The following is a 17,290-nucleotide window of genomic DNA, read 5'->3' on the forward strand; positions in this document are numbered from 1 at the left end:
GGCATGCACCACCACGCCCAGCTAATTTTTGTATTTTTAGTGGATACAGGGTTTCACCAAGTTGGCCAGGATGGTCTCAATCATCTGACCTTGTGATCTGCCCGCCTCAGCTTCTCATAGTGCTGGGATTATAGACGTGAGCCACCACACCTGGCCTGTTTATTTACTAATTTATTTTGAGACAGAATCTTACTCTGTCACCCAGGCTGGAGTGCAGTAGCAGGATCTCAGTTCACTGCAACCTCTACCTCCTGGGTTCAAGTGATTCTCCTGTCTCAGCCTCCCAGTTGGGAGGCTGGGACTGTAACTGGGATTACAGGTACTCACTACCACATCTGGCTAATTTTTGTATTTTTAGTAGAGACAGGGTTTTGCCATTTTGGTCAGGCCGGTCTTGAACTCCTAACCTCCTGATCTGCCTTCCTCAGCCTCTCAAATTGCTGCAATTACAGGCTTAAGCCATCACACCTGGCTGCTTCTCTTCTTTTATAAGGACACCAATTGTTTTGAGCTGAATTGTCCCCCCTAAAATTCATATGTTGAAGCCTTAACCCTTAGTATCCCAGAATATGACTATATTTGGTGATAGTCTCTAAAGAAGTAATTAAGGAGAGGCCATTAGGGTGGGCCCTAATCTGATACGACCGATGTACTTGAAAGAAGAGATCAGGACACAGAGAGGCAGAAGGGGCCTCATGACAGAGAAAAGACCCTGTGACGAGGCAGCACTTTGGAGGGTGGCCATATGCAAGCCAAGAAGAGAGGCCTTGGAGGAAAGCCCTGAGGCACCTCCTCCAGCTTCCAGCCTCCAGGACTGTGAGGGAATAAATGTCTGTGCCTGAAGCCACCCAGTCCATGGCATTTTGTTACAGCAGGCCCACCTTAACTCGGTAGATCTCATCTTAACTGGATTACATGTGCTGAGTCTAGTTCCAAATAAGAGCATATTCACAGGTACGGGGGGCAAGACCTCAGCACATCTTTTTGGGGAATACAACTCAACCCCTGATAATCACCTTGAGTGCAATCATCAGTTAATTAGCTTAGCAGATATTAAGGCCAGGCGCAGTGGTTCATGACTGTAATCCCAGCACTTTGGGAGGCCAAGGCGGACGGATCACCTGAAGTCAGGAGTTTGAGACCAGCCTGGCCAACAAGGTAAAACTCTGTCTCTATTAAAAATAAAAAAATTAGCCAGACATGGTGGTGGGTGCTTGTAATCTCAGCTACCAGGGAGGCTAAGGCACAAGAGTAGCTTGAACTTGGGAGGCTGAGGTTGCAGTGAGCTGAGATCACGCCACTGCACTCCAGCCCAGGCAACAGTACGAGACTCTGTCTAAAAAATAAAACACAAAAATTAGCCAGGTGTGGTGGTACCCACCTCTAATTCCAGCTACTCAGGAGGCTGAGGCAGGAGAATCACTTGAATCCAGGACGTGGAGGTTGTGGTGAGCAGAGACCGCACCACTGCATGCCAGCCTGGGACACAGAGTGAGACTCCATCTCAAAAAAAAAAAAAAAAAAAAAGATATTAATGCCATCCTCAGAGGCTCATGCCTTCAGCTGGGCACAGCCAATGGGAGGCATAGGCAGAAGGCTGGTGGGTGGGAGGAGGCTAAAGGCATTTGTCGTGGTCCTTCCTGCTGGGTCACTGGGAGCTGGCTGTCTCTATTGAAGGCTGGTCTGTCCCCATGTTCTGGTAACTGCTCTCAGGTTTGAGGGCATTAAAGGCTCCCCGATATTGCCAGCCACCCAGATTTATCATGCCTAACTCTGTTTGCACCCTGGCAAACAGCTCCCTTACTGAATGCTCCTCAGCTAGCCCGTGCAAGCATGCCATTTCCAGCTGACCCTCACTGATACAGACCATTTTCTATGCTCTTTCGGGACTGAGATGTTGTGTACTGGTCAGAGCAGGAGACTTCACATTTGCTGGTAATTCTCCTGGTTATCAATTCTGGGGATAGTCCTCAAAGATCAAGTTGGGGCAGTCTTGACCCAGGTGGGGAGAAGTTTCACAGGTGGAAAGATGTGTATCAAGGCTGTAAGACCTGGAAGACTCACTTCTACTGCAGATGGCCAGCTGCTTCCTCTCCCTGTGCCTACGCCTTTGCAATGTGACTCAACGGCTCCTCCCACCAAAAGGCAGTGCCTTCCTCCAGCCTTTGCTGGAGGAATCTGCAAAGGACCATGTAGACGCCAAGACAGACACATCTACTGAGGGGTGTTAGGAACAGGTACCAATATTGAACACTAGTCTCCTGGTTGTGGTTGTTATGGATCGAATGTATGTGTCCCCCCACAAATTAGCATGTTGAAATCCTTACCTCCAAGGTGATGGTATTTGGGGGGTGCCTTTGGAGATAACTAGGTCAAGATGGAATTAGTACTCCTGTAACGGAGCCCCCAGAGCTCTCTCTACCACATGAAGACGCAACGAAAAGTTGGCCATCTGCAGCCTGGAAGAAGGCCTCACCAGAACATGGCCATGCCTGCACCCTGATCCTGTATTCCAGCCTCCAGAAATAAATGCCTGCTGTTTATAAACCACCCAGTCTGTGGTACTGTTACAGCAGCTAAGACAGAGGAAAAGGTTGTTTCATCTCTAAATTATTTCCTACAACTTCCAATCCCTAATTCCATAGAAGTGGAATCTGTGGCTACAAAATAAACCTCAAGTTAGGTCTCCCACAGTCAGATTGTTTCTTGCTGGAATGTGTATTTCCCAACTGTGACCTTCTTCAGCTATCATCATCTACTTTTGTGATCGGCAATGCTCACTGTCCCCCACGGATCTCAAGGCCCTCAGGGCAGGGCCGGGCCGGTGTCTACATTGTCCACAGCATCCTCGGCACCCCCAGCCCATTCTGAGCCTTTGGTTTCCCAGAGCCCATCATCACTTTCCATGAGTTCTTTGTGACCAAACATTTCAATTGGGGTATGAAACACTGACACCTATCGTAAGCCACAATTACCCAACTGCACTATCACTAGCAGATGCGTTTTTACATATGTGGTCTCCACAATGCCACGTTTGCCACGTGGTATTAGAGTGATGGCTTCCTTCTTGCCTTTTCTAACTCCATGAGGTGGGCCCTTGTGTCAGGCCTTGTTCTAGTTGCCGGGGATGCATCCACACACCAAAGAGATAACTCCTTTTGTCTTGGACTGAGGAAAAGAAACAATTACAACAAAATGTGAGCGTTGTACCAGAGAAAGACTGAATGCTCCAGCAGTCACCGCAACCTGACCTTCTTCCCCTAGAGTCAGGGGAGAAAGGTGGAGGGAGGGGGGTCGCCACTGTATGAGACTGGGGACAAACGTGGCCAAGAGAACAGGTCCAAAGGCAACTCTGGGCACCCCAGGGGTTTCAGGAAGGTGAGAAAAAGCAGTAAAAGAGAACAAGGAGCGGCCAGAAGCAGAAGAAAACCAGGCCAGCTTGGCGTTTGGGAAGCCAAGTGAGGTGTTTCTTAAGGAGTGCTCCATGATCGCAAAGGATGCTAACTTCAGGCAAGAACAGAGGTGACCCGTCACTCCCTGCCACAGGCGACCGGAAGTGCAGCTTGAACAGAGGCGACCCGTCACTCCCTGCCACAGGGGACCGGAAGTGCAGCTTGAACAGAGGCGACCCGTCACTCCCTGCCACGGACCCGAAGTGCAGCTTGAACTGAGACCCCTCACTCCCTGCCACAGGGGACCGGAAGTGCAGCTTGAACAGAGGCGACCCGTCACTCCCTGCCACAGGGGACCCGAAGTGCAGCTTGAACTGAGACCCCTCACTCCCTGCCACAGGGGACCGGAAGTGCAGCTTCAGCAGAATGGATTTTATGGCAAATGCAGGAAGAGAAATTACGAACACTTCTTCAAGACTAGAGACCATGGCACAATTGGCAAGGGAGAGAGGTATGGGCCATCATGGGGGCTAAAAGTGTGTAGTGTTCTAGAAGGAAGAAAGGAGGGATGCAAGGAGGGGCATGTAGAAAATGTGCTACCAAGTCAAATAAAATGAGACCAAATTCCACTGGCATTTGAAATGGGATGAACCCAGTAAGAGCACCTTCCACATTCGTAAGTAGGGCAAGGAATGCCCACTGAGGCACCTGGGCTATGCCTTTGACAGGGCCTTGCTCTTTCCAAGAAGAGACAGACTTGTCATGTTACCTATCTGACGAGGAGCCAGTGGAGATAGCATGAAGGAGAGGAGAGGAAGCGGGTGCAGAGTGGAGTCTGGGGCAGGAATGGGATCCAAACACGGCTGCTCAAGTCTTTTCTCCTCACACTTGGCCAGGGGCACAACTCTTATCTCCTAAGCATTCCAGTTCAAGACTCATGTGTGTTCTGCCCCACAGTTTACTCATACTGCTCCAGATTAGGATGGGGTGTGCCACACATCATCTAAACCTTGACAGCTCCCAGTGTCTGCCACATCAGTCCCAAACTCCTGCATGTTGCCAGGACACACGGCGAGTCCCGCAGCAGCCTCTGCTGGACAAGGCAAGCGCACCACATAGGTTTCAAACATGGTTTTTATGGCTCTGGCCCAGTCCCTTCTGCCCCAGGGAGCCTCAGCTTTTGGCATTTGCACCTCTGCCCCCAATTTCTCATTTTTTTCAACAAACGGCCCAGACCCACTTTCCCCAGCAAGCTCAGTCTACCTTTCTGAAATGCTTAAGGCCCTAGAACTGTAACATGATGTTCACTGAATTATTCATAACTGTTGTTTTTTTTTTTTGAATTGGAGTTTTGCTCTTGTTGCCCAGGCTGGAGTGCAAGAGTGCAATCTTGGCTCACCGCAACCTCCACCTTCCGGGTTCAAGTGATTCTCCTGCCTCGGCCTCCTGAGTAGCTGGGATTACAGGCATGCACCACCATGCCCGGCTAATTTTTTGTATTTTTAGTAGAGACGGGTTTTCTCTATGTTTGTCAGGCTGGCCTAGAACTCCTGATCCACCCACCTCACCTAGTGGGATCACAGGCGTGAGTCACCATGCCCGTGCCCAGCCCTGTAACTGTTTTGTTAGCTACAAGAAGCTCCTTACACCTTGATGACCTGAGGCCTTTGGCTAACAGGAACACAAGGACAAAGTAGACTACTGTGAGCAGGGTTGTGGACCTATTACAAAATCCATCTAAGCTTCAGTTCCTGAAAACCAAGGTTAGTAACATACCCACTTCACAGGATTCTATGGGGACCAAATAGAAATGGACACTCCTGCCACATGGTAAGCGCCCTTCAAATGCTATTAAACAAAGGTAAGTTTCCCTCTCCCTTCCATTATCTCAACAATTCTCCATGACGCCCTCCCTCCCTCCCCACCAACCCCCCCCACTCCCCCACTGCACCAGAAGGTGCTAGATGTAATGGGAGCATGCAGAATTCAAGCACTGTTTCTTCCCACGTGCTCGTGATTTGATGATTTCTCAATTTATGGAAAAAAAAATCACGTTTCAAGGTAGTCAGTCACATCTAATAGTATACTAAAACATGCCCCTCTACTTTTCATATTTATCACAAACTCTTGTGTTGAGGGCTCTTGACCGACTGCAGTAAGGGAGCCGCTCTGCTGCATATGAAATCCCGAGCCAGAGCCCCTCGACTTGTGAAATGTGTAGTTGACAGCCACTTCACACACATTTCAGCTACAGAAAACATATTCAAGGAAGAATGTTAAAAAGTTTCCTTGTATCCTACCAGGGGTTCTCTCTAGATGTAAACAAATCTGGATGAAATATTATAATCCAAGTATACCATTTCCCACACTGTAAATCTTCTGTGCTGCTGGGGAGCCAGTCCAGTTACAACACCTGAAGGGGAATGAGTGTCCAGGGGCTTCCCCACACTTCACGAGGCCCACCCCTGTTTCCACTGACCCCCTTCTCTGGCCCGAAACCCCCAATTTCCTCCAAAGGCAAAATGAAACTCAAATCTCTCTAGACTCAAAGACTGTCTTGAAGAAACACCCAATTTCCTCCAAAGGCAAAATGAAACTCAAATCTCTCTAGACTCAAAGACTAAGTCTTGACTATGCCAACCTATTGGTTTGTAACTGCACTGCTCAAGGATCCTGCTTCCTCTCCTTCAACCCTCTCGGGAGCTCTCCCCAAGAGATTTTAAGTCTCACACAGCCAGACTGTATTTCCCTTTGTCAAGAAGCAATCACAGAGTACTCTACCTGCAGGAGATAATAAATGTTGAGTAATTTATGTATAAAACCATTCTAGAATACTTTTGTAGTGACCTGCCCCTATTCTGAAGGTTAATGTTTTTCCTTCTGATTATTTAGATTCTATAGCAGGGTCCACAAACTACCGCATGCAGCCCAAATCCAGCCCATCAGCAAAATAATTATTTTAAAAACACTCCCTTAAAAACATAAAAACCTAAGAGCGCACATATGGGGCCTGTGGAGTCTAAGATATTCACTATTTGGCTCTTTATCCAAAACCCGATAGTGCCTCTGGACAAGGGCGTAACAGATGAGTCGTGGCGAAAGGGACTAACTGAGAGGACGGGTAGAAACCCGGGCAGCCTATGAGGAACCTCGAGGTGTGATGCTTCTTCATCCCAGTAATTCAGCGCCTCGACTGGAAGCATCTGATTTTCTGGGTGAACCTCAAGGAGCCTGTAACTTTCGAAATCACCACAGCTGTCTGCCACTTGCCAGACTTATTTTGGGTAAGCAGTAATAAATGGAGAAATAAGTACTAATAGTTGGAGGTTGTGAGAAATAAAAAGCTATTTAATGTTGGATAGACAAATTCAAGTCCATAAATTTCCTTGAAAGATGCTAAAAATGTTATTCTCATTTTTTAAATTAAATTTACAGTTTCGTTTTTACAAAGTTCTGTACATAAAAATAAATATACAGAAACAAACCCCATCAACTGTCTGCATCAGTAATCCTCACTGGTGGGCTCACCATTGCTAAGGAAGACATCATTCAACGCAACCTGTCACAGAGACTGTCCTGGCAGCAAGATTTCTAACTTCAAAATATCATTACTCTTTTATCAAGATTGCTAATCATCTAGAGGCCTCTACCTACCAACTAGCAATTAACCATGAAATCAATGAATGCAATCACTGCCTCCAAATGGAACATGACCAGTGACCTAATGCCTACTGGCAACATCTATACCCTTTGCTGCCTGGAGCCCTTACATATGCAGGTGTAGTTATGAACAGAAACAAACCCCACCTCCCCCTGGCTAGTCACTGTGAAAAGCGTGCGTAAGGCAATTGAATCGAGGGTTAAGGATTCATCTTGCTAATGTCAAAAGCTACACTAACAAGATTCTTAGCCTCATCCGCCAGATGACGGGCCTCTGCGTCCAGGTCTCCAGGAGCAGGTTCCACCTCCTTCACCAGACAAAGGGTTATAACCTGGGATGACAGAAAGGAAGCAAAACAGCATGGATAAAAATCTGAAAATCTGGGAACATTCTATATCCAAAATAAAATTATGTGACTGACATGCAAAGCACTGTAAAGATATGGATTCTAAGGTACATTTTAAAAATTTTTAGCTACTATTTAAAAAGGAAAAAACCTTTATATTGTAATTGCCATTTGAATTGATTTTCTGGTGGAGAAAAAAGAAGTCATTCAACTTCTTTGTCCTAACCTCCAAAACACATGCAAAAGAATCACCAAAAACTTCCTCAAGATGGCCTGATTTAAGTACATGAAGCCTCCTATCAGTGTATGTATTACTGAAACTCACACATTCAAATAAGGGCTGTTCAAGCTACAGAAAATGGATTTAAAAAAATCAAGACAGAATGAAACTTGCCACTTCTACCAGTCAGAGCCAGGTCATCTGCGTGCTTCCCTGCTCCCCTTGCCCCACTCCCTCATGAGCTTCCCAAAGTCAATGAACAACTGGGGACCTGCTTGAGTGCTCAGGTTCTAGGGTCAGCCAGAACTTAAAATATGTTGGTTTTACTCCTTACTTGCAGTGGAATCTTTGGGCAATAAAATCCTGTGCCTCAGTTGCCCTATTTGTAAAACCAGGCTAGTCAAAGCCCCAGCTCAGGAATGCTGGGGATGCTGAAGGAGGCCATGCACGCATTCCATCTTCTACGATTTCCATTCCTATCCTAAATATCACCTCTATGTGTCTAAAAATAAGCTTCTAGCAGGACCATCTAAAAATAGCATTTTCTTTCCAGATGTATCACCTTCTCTACAGCAAGCCAGGTTTAGTCTCCTGACACAAAGGGGATTACAGCTCAGCATTTAAGGTCAGCCAAGTTTGTGGCCCATGTCCCAGTCTTTCTTCAGTCCTCATAGACAACATCAGGTCTCCAGGCCTCTGCTGTGCCCCTCTCCTCCTATAGAGAATACAAAGTCTTCCGCCCTGGAAGTGTTCTATAGTGTTCTAGTGTCTTTGCTCTCTCATTCCTCAGCAGTAACTTGCAACTCTTAGCCAGAATCACAAAAGATTGCTTATTTTTGTTTGTGAGTCACATCTTCCCAGACTTGAAATTCTTGGCGATGGGATGAAGACAGACTGCTACGGCACCACCCACAGTCCCCAGGGCAGTGCTGCACACAGGAAAAAGCTTTGAATGAGCATCTGTCTGCCACTCCTTGTTGTTTGCAAGAAACATGGTGGTCCTGGCTAGAAAGGCCAAAACCACTGTGTTCCAGCTCCTTGACACTCATCTGAAAACTGGCAGAGAATTCCTCGTCCTAATTAGCTCTCCCTCTACGGGACTGCAGAGGGATCAAGTGAGAATACTGTAATACAAGTACAATCCTTCCAAGTACTTAGTGAGGGCCTAGGAGGTGGTTTGCATCTGTTTCCTTTATTGAATCTTCACAATCCTAAAGAATTAGTCTTAATTTATGCACAAAGAAACAGTCTGGTTTATAAAAGGTAACTATATCCTGTAAGTGTTGAAAATCTGTTAACATTTGATATCAGTGGTGCTTACCACCTCCCCGCAAAGGCTTTCTGTCCGATTTCCGTTTCGGGATGACAGATGGAGTGGAAGGCCCAGGACTGTCTTCCTCCTGTTTGAATACACACAGGTGTTAAAAAACAATGAAAACATTCTACTTGGCAATTTTCATCTACTGCAAAATGCCAGCTGGCCGAAGTCTCCAGTCACCTGAGGCTTCTTTGCATTTCCTTTGTAACTTTTTCCTTCTTGCATGCTGTCCCACATTTCAATCTTCTGTCTCCTTTTTTCTTCTTCAAGCTGAGAAACAATCACATTGCACAGAAAGAATTCAGAGACTGCCATTGCTCTCAAAGACAACAGTAACTCTGACAATTCCTAATTTAAGTGTCCTTCAGAACAAACGCCACCATCATTTTCTTTGGTTAATATAACTGTTGTGATCTGGTGGTATGAGTTTAACTCACAAAGAGAAGCTTTGGTTTTTATACACTATTAAAGAAAGCAAAATGTTTCATGAAAAAAATGACTGACTCCACGTTCTTCTGAAACTCGCGTCTCTCAGGACATTTTTGGCAATGTGGAAGACACAGGCATGTGCACACACACTCACATGTACCCTGCTCCAACCTGTCCCCCCTCCTGTGCTCTGTACCTTCCACTGTAAAATATTCACACCCCTACTGTCCCCTAACGATAGTGTATTTTTCTTGATATCACCAATATTGACATGGTAGGAAGTGAAATACATATGAAATTTAATGGGATCGGACCTGGTCCCAGAAGCTTATAGACAACACAGCCAGCCATTGTGACCCACTGAGCCTCAGCCAATTTCTATGTACATATTCAAACTGAAACCAGGTGCTACCTGTTTTAGTTTCTCTTTATGCTTTTCAACTTGGGCATTTAGTTCTTCTTGCATTTTCAATCGAGCAGCTGCTAAAGCTTCTTGTCGTTTAACAACAACATCAGGTTCTAAAACGTCAGAAAAAAACTGAGATCAAGCACTTTGTACAGTAGAAACTTCTGAGTGTCCGCATTATTAGAAGTACAAAGAGGTATTGACATCAGACAATGAAACATGTTTTTACATGAGTAATCCTGACCCCTCTGCATATATTTTACTGCTTCAAGGGGCAGGGGTCTGTTGCTGAGCCATGGATTTTAGCTCCAAATATCTGCATCACCAGAAACCCGTTAGAAATGTCAATTTCTGAGTTCTCCTGAGCAATACCAATTCCTAAAGCCTGGGATGGTGGCCACAGAGAGCACATTTTGGGTACCTCAATGACACCCATGGTCTCTAGGTTGACCAGAATCCCAGAAGACTACCAAGGAAATATAAAGTTTTCGAAATCATCCATCCCTCGATTAGCCCAGGAGTAAGATTCTTAGGTATTTGTTTTTACAGAAAAGAAACAAAAATCCTTCCAAATAGCATTATGAATGGAAATGAACTCCCCAGCTTAACCTGTATTTTTATCTGGTTTGTAAAACCAGTTTGTAAAATACCAGTGACTCAGATGAATGACAATTTACACTATTTCACTATTCTAAAAACATGTAGCATTTCTTTTGGATATGTCCACAGAAACTGTATCTTCTAACTAATGAAAAGGCTACCTTTCAAAGGAAATGAGTTTTTTAAACAGGTAAATCTAATTGGAAATCAGGTCTGATGGATAAGTTAGTGAAAACCAAAATGAAGTGAACATGAAGAAATAAGGCTGCCTATTAAATCTCTCAAAATGTTCTGGAGATAACTCAGAGTTAGTAGGCAGACCTACAAGTACAGAGAAAATCGTTTCATTTTAAACCAGCCTATAAATGAAAAGCCATCCAACAAGACATGCACTCAGTACACCATCAGGCAGGCTCTCCATTTCATTAACTCTCTGAAACCAAAAAAGTTACACATGCACCGAATCAGCTTCAGAAGCAGAAAAGTGTTCTTTTTCCTCCTATACACATGAGAACCATATACTGCTACTTTTTTTTTTTAATTTTTTTTCAGAGACAGAGTTTTGTTCTGTCACCCAGGCTGGAGTGCAGTGGCTCGATCTCAGCTCACTGCAACCTTCGCCTCCCGAGTTCAAGCGATTTTCCTGCCTCAGCCTCCTGAGTAGCTGGGACTACAGGCACACGCCACCACATCCAGCTAATTTTTGTATTTTTAGTAGAGATGGCATTTCACCATGTTAGCCAGGGTGGTCTCAAACTCCTGACCTCAGGTGATCAGCCCGCTTCAGCCTCCCGAAGTGCTGGGATTACAGGTGTGAGCCACTGCACCCAGCCCTTTTTTGGGGGGAGGTCAAGGCGGGCAGATTACGAGGTCAGGAGTTTGTGGCCAGCCTAACCAACATGGTGAAACACCATCTCTACTAAAAATACAAAAACTAACTGGGCGTGGTGGCATGCGCCTGTAATCTCAGCTACTCGGGAGGCTGTGAGGCAGGAGAATCGGTTGAACTCGGGAGGTGGAGGCTGCAGTGAGCCGAGATCACACCACTGCATTCCAGTCTGGGCAACAGGGCAAGACTCCATCTCAAAAAAAAAAAAAAAGGACAAAGGCTCACTCTGTTGCCCAGGCTGGGGTGCAGTAGCAGGATCTCAGCTCACTGCACCCTCCATCTCCTGGGTTCAAGCAATTTCTCCAGCCTCAGCCTCCCCAATAGCTGGGATTACAGATGCCCACCACCATGCTCCACTAATTTTTGTATTTTTAGTAGAGGTAGGGTTTCACCATGTTTAACCAGGCTGGTCTCAAACTCTTGACCTCAGGCAATGTGCTGGCTTTGGCCTCCCAAAAGTGCTGGGATTACAGGCATGAGATACCGTGCACAGCCGAGAACCACATACTTCTTATTTTTTAAAAGCAGGGTCTCAGTCAATTGCCCACGCTGGAGTGTAGTGTGGCCCAATCATAGCCCATGGCAGCTTTCACTTCCTGGACTGATATGATTCTCCTGCCTCAGCCTCCTGAGCAGCTGCGACTACAGGTTTGTGACGCCACTCCTGGCTATTTTATTTTTTTTTAATAGGGACAGGGTCTTGGTATGCGGCCCATCTTACTTTTAATAAGAGACTAACTCTTAATAAAAGAAGATGCAGAACCACCGCTTTCATTTCGGTTATCAGGCACTAACCCACAGCAGCCGCTGCTCTGTCCAGCTGCCTTTGCCTCAAGGCTCTTAGCCGGGTGGAAAGCTTCTGGAAGCCCACGTAGAGAAGGATGCAGCTGAAGACGATGTACCAGCCATAGGTGGCCAGCAGGGAGCCCACTGAAAAGAAAAAAAAAGGTTTTCAAAAAACTAAAAATGGCACTACTAGTTGACTTTTCCATAAGACTCAACAAACACAAAGTGCAACTCCTGCACTCAAAGCCTTCATGGTCTAGCTGAGGAAAAAGCCTCGTAAGTAGATCGTTAAAACATGAACAAGAAGTGCGACAATTGAGGGATCTCCCAGAAGTCAGACTTCTCAGCCAACTGGGGAGTCGGGGGCAGTTAGGGGGTGGAGGGCACAACAACTGGGTTGTGAAAAATGAAGAGCAACTAATCTCAGGAAGGCAAAGGCCTTTCAGACCTAGAGAACCACATATAAAGGGGGTGACAGTGCAGGGAGTTAGGAATGTGTATGGGGCTGTGTGGGGCAGGTCCCAGAGGCAAACACCAAGGGCCGAGCGACTCCAGTAACTGCAACAGGAAGAGCCTGGTTCACAAAAAAGACTTGCGCAAACAAGGGCCAGCCGAGCCGCCAAGGGAAGTGCGGCTCCCGAGAGGCCTCCGCGCAAGGTCCGGGCCTGCTGCCCACTCCGCGTCAGCGCCAACGCCCGACAGTTCCCAGGGCTCCCAGCGCTCCCAGGGCTCCCAGGCCCCGGCGCCGCGAGCAGCGGAGGACGACCCACCGATCATGGCGGCGCGCCGGGGAGGTGGCGGCGCGCGCCCTGCTGCCCCGCAGCGACTCACCGGTGACGTGTAGGAAGCGCAGCCCCTCCGTCTCCAGGGCCGGCCGCGCGGACAGAGGCTCCTCTTCCCGCTCCATGACGGTCGCTGCCGCCGCCCAGCCCCGCTACCGCGCCTCCAGCAGGGCGCTTCCGGTGCGCTTCTACGCACACGTGGCGCGCCGGGACGCGTTACGTTCCCGGCCAATCGCAGGTCGACCCCGCCCCGACGCTGGGCCAAACGCAGAGGGGGCGTGGCCGAAGGGCGTGGCGGGGGGGGTGAAATCCCGGCCATACTCTGGGACTAGGACGGCGTGTAGGGGCACGTTCCATGCCAGTTCCTGGCCTGAGTGGGGGCGGAGGACCAACCTCTTTCACGGATTTCTCACCGAATTTCTACCTTCTTTTTCCTAATTGGACACCGAAGCCAAGAAGGTCAGGGCTGCCCGGAGGCAGGATTTGCACCCACATCCTTGCCCTGGGCACATTGGACAACGGCTCAGTAGGTTGACTCCCCCCAGCATTTGAGGGTTGCAGCCAGCGTCCACTCCCACAAGTGAAAACGAAATGTGGACAGCCTCCTGCTTCTGCTGCCGGTGATACCTTTTAGACCAAGAAAGTCCCCACTGATCCTCAAGATTCTTTTCTCCAAAATCAAAACCTCTTAGGAAAAAACGATCGTAGTAACGGCTCTAACCTGTGTTGAATTATACTGTAACACAAGACACTATCACAGTTATTCATAATAGTGTCCTGGCTGTTTGCTCTACCTACTGTTCTGCACCCTCTTCCACCACTCAGACCTTGCCACTTTTATGGTGACCATAACCATCCTATTTGAAATTTGAACTTGGGTTTTTCTGGAGAAGCATTTGCAGTGCACATACCTAGCTGTGTCTCAAAAGAAGGTTGGGAATTGGGAATATAAATGAAAGAATAATGAACAGGTGACAACATCCGAGTGCTCCGTCACCACCATTGCCAGGAGCAATGTGGGAAAGGCAAACCCTGACATGAAGTGTGAGTGCAACGAGCACTTCTTCAATGCGGGTTTGCCAAGAAGTTCCTCAAGGGGGATGGCTGCAGGGATTTGTGCACTGACCTCATCAAGCTTTCCCAGCAGTTATGTTCAGAAAGCAATGAAGGGGAGGTGGCGTTCATGATGCCAAAGCAAAGAAAAGCCTGAAAGCTCCAATTCCCTGTTGGCCACCTTGAAAATGCACTCCTCAATCAACAAATTGAGGACTCTGGATGTGATCCATAAAGGCTGTGAAGATAGCTTATCAATTTAATAAGTTTAGGAGGGAGAATATCATTTCCTTCTTCACGTTTGCCTTTCACTTGTAAAAGATGAACCATCATCACTCTTCAATTTGCTTCAGAGTGATTTCTCGCATGCTCTGGCATCTTGCAGGAACATTTATGTACTAAACTGGATGACCTCTTAGGATTATAGTTGCAATCCTCGGTCTCAGGTTAGTTTTAAATCCACCTTACATCCAAATACTGACAAACTAGACAGGATGAGCAGGGTTGCCTGACCTCTTTTGTTAGGCAGTGAAGGACATTAGGTACACTGTACTGGGATCATAGTTCATGGAAAAAAATGGTTAGGCCCCCACTTTTCTCTCAGGAAGCTCATAGCAAAACAGTTTCAATCAATGCTTGGGATCAGTTTTATTTTTATACAGTAACTTAACAGAATGGTTTAACACACAGTTCCCCATCTTAACAAGATGTCAGATGAAGACTTGAGAGCTTCAAGGACTCTGCAGTGGGTTGGGAGTGATGGCTTTTGCCTATAATCCTATGGTACTTTAGGAGGCTGAGGCGGGAGGATCACTTGAGGTCAGGAGTTCAAGACCAGCCTGGGCAACACAGAAGATCCCATCTCTACAAAAAAAATTTGGCCAGGTGCGGTGGCTCACCTCTAATCCCAGCACTTTGGGAGGCTGAGGTGTGTGGATCTCCTGAGGTTGAGTTCAAGACGAGCCTGGCTAACATGGCGAAACCCTGACTCTACCAAAAATACAAAAATTACAAGCGCGGTGGTGGGCGCCTGTAATCCCAGCTACTAGGGAGAGTGAGGCAGGAGAACTGCTTGAACTCGAGAGGTGGAAGTTGCAGTGACCTGATTGTACCACTGCACTTCAGCCTGGTTGACAGAGCAAGACTCTGTCACACACGCGCACACACACACACACACAGAAAGAAAGAAAGAAAAATAAGGTTATGAAGGAAGATTCTAAATTGCAAAGATTTGTGGTTGCTGGCTTTCAAGCCATGTTAATGAATTAAGTCAACATGCACATTATCAAAATGCCAAAATGTTGCATCTGGTGAAATGAAGGGAACTTTTGCTTTATTTGCCTTATCTGCCCTATCCTGTAATGTCTGTAATCACAAAGATGGAATAAACTCTAACATTTAAAAAAGGCAACAATCCTTTTCACTGAGAACTTTGCAATATAAAACAGAAACCAGTATTACCTCATGAAAATAATGCACATTCTAAACATATACAAAGTATACTTGTAAACTACTGTGAACTAGTGTTGTATACATATGTACATACAGTATAATGGATATATTCCACTAAAATCTAATAGATTTTGAATTATTTGACTGCATGGATGATGGGCTCGTTTCAGTTCCCAGCACATTGTTCTTACAGTTCTATTGATAGAAGTTACTCATCCTAGCCAGGCATTTATGTTACCTTTGTGCCTTTCATCAGGTGTTATAACCTCACCTGGCTTGGCTTATCTGGAACTAGAAAGGTATTTCAACAAACACTTTGCTCAGTGTAATTGCTTAGGTACTATTTGCAAAAATAGGACAAAGGTAGACAGTAACCAGAACTGCCAGCTGTCACTGAAAGTCATAGGCTAAGTGACTGGCCCTAATTTGTCACTCTTTCTCACAGCCATATCCTGCTATAAAAAGTGAAAGGAGTCTATTTCCCCATCATTCTTTGACTTTGTATACTTGGTGAGATGGCTTGCTTTGGTTAAGGGCAAGTAGGCAGAATTAAATGTGTCATTTTTAATGTAGGTAGGCCTTAAGAAGCCCCTAGTGTTTACTTCTTGTGCCTTGCCAGGTGAGCTGGCTCATCTGAGACCTGGAAAGAAACCAAGCCACCCCAGTTAATCCAGACCTACAGTGATAAGCAGAGCCAACTATAAGAATAAATAGTGGTTGATTAAAACCCCTGGGTTTTGTGGTGGATTGTTATACAGCATTATTGTGGCAACAGCTAACTGAGAAAGTGCCAAGCTTTACATAAACGTATATGCAACAAGATGGGGTTACAACTGTCGTGGCTAAGGGAGATTGGAGAGATGGCAATCAAACAGTAGTGTTCTTCAAATATGAGTAAGTTACACCACTTTCAACAGCAAACATTCTTGAAGACTCTCCATGCGACCTTTATGTTAACTACGTACTTATCTAAAACTAGAGGGTGGGTATAGTGGCTCAGGCCTGTACTCCCAGCACTTTGGGAGGCCAAGGTGGGAGGATCACTTAAAGCCAGAGTTGGAGAGCAGCTTGGGAAAGAAAAAAACCTCAAAAAAACCCGTAACCAGGATAAGTGGGACACACTAATCAATTCCAAAAATGGAATCATTTCAGTGTCCTATCAGAAGCTGGAGCGACAGGCAAGTCTGCATTAACACAAGGGCCACGTGGGAGTAGAAAAGGTGGCCTTACTGGCATGTTTGTGACACTGCAGGAGCTGGACGAATCCAGCCCAGGAAGCCTACCGAGGAAATCCTGCCCTCCCACATTTACAAATGAAACACGTCCTTAGACCTCACTGCAAACGCACCGTGATGACACACAACCTGGCAGCACAGTGAGTGGAGTTTATTTTTATAATTTGTAGAAAACTGACATTTAGATTTCAAAACTTATATTACAAAATTATCAGCAGCAGTCTTAAGTATTTCAACAATGCTGACAGATTCCACTTTGCTAACACAAACAAGGCTATTATCCCACGTTCGAAAAGCAGAACTTGTTCCAAGAGGGCCTGTTGCTATACATCTGCCCCATCGCTCAGGACCCGTTTGTGACTGTGTCTTCTTCCATCTCTTCTTCACCATCATCAGTGGGCCCTAAAGAAAAAACCACGAAACCAAAAGTTGAATCAGTTTTAGAGAATCTATTTCCTTAGCATGTGAGTGCTTGTTCTGTGGCCCCTGTTTGCTAGGCACTGAAGCAGGTCCAAACAGATCAAAAGCATCCCCTGCCTTTGAGGAGCGTATTGCCCAGGGACAGTCTAGTCTGTCTTTGGCTGGTACTGGAAGGGATGATCAGTTTCAAAGGAAAAGGGTCACAAAAGTTTCAGAACTGCTGCCTCCCACTGTAGTTGATAATTCATTTTTGTGAAGGGAAAAAGTCTACAGTTGTGTGCTTTTCTTTTTTTTTTTTTTT

At 46.2% G+C, this 17,290-nt stretch overlaps 2 protein-coding genes across 2 annotated transcripts in view; both read right to left on the bottom strand.

Annotated features, from left to right (window-relative positions):
* Positions 1-6,712: 6,712 nt before the first annotated feature.
* Positions 6,713-13,040, bottom strand: SELENOS (selenoprotein S). Its single transcript, XM_017518882.2, has 6 exons — positions 12,879-13,040; positions 12,057-12,191; positions 9,779-9,885; positions 9,118-9,207; positions 8,941-9,019; positions 6,713-7,384 (listed from the first exon to the last, which is right to left on the bottom strand). Exons 1-6 carry the CDS (start codon positions 12,952-12,954, stop codon positions 7,305-7,307), a joined length of 567 nt encoding a protein of 188 aa, XP_017374371.1. The 5' UTR covers positions 12,955-13,040; the 3' UTR covers positions 6,713-7,304.
* Positions 13,041-16,671: 3,631 nt separating this feature from the next.
* The window catches only part of SNRPA1 (small nuclear ribonucleoprotein polypeptide A'), a 13,652-nt gene continuing 13,033 nt past the window's right edge, over positions 16,672-17,290 (bottom strand). The window contains exon 9 of the mRNA XM_017518871.1: positions 16,672-16,971. Within this exon, the coding sequence (XP_017374360.1) occupies positions 16,913-16,971 (59 nt within the window). The 3' untranslated portion in view covers positions 16,672-16,912. The remainder of the gene's footprint in view (positions 16,972-17,290) is intronic.

The sequence above is a fragment of the Cebus imitator genome, unplaced genomic scaffold (assembly GCF_001604975.1).
Source record: "Cebus imitator isolate Cc_AM_T3 unplaced genomic scaffold, Cebus_imitator-1.0 Scaffold19, whole genome shotgun sequence".
Classification (NCBI taxonomy): Eukaryota; Metazoa; Chordata; class Mammalia; order Primates; family Cebidae; genus Cebus; species Cebus imitator.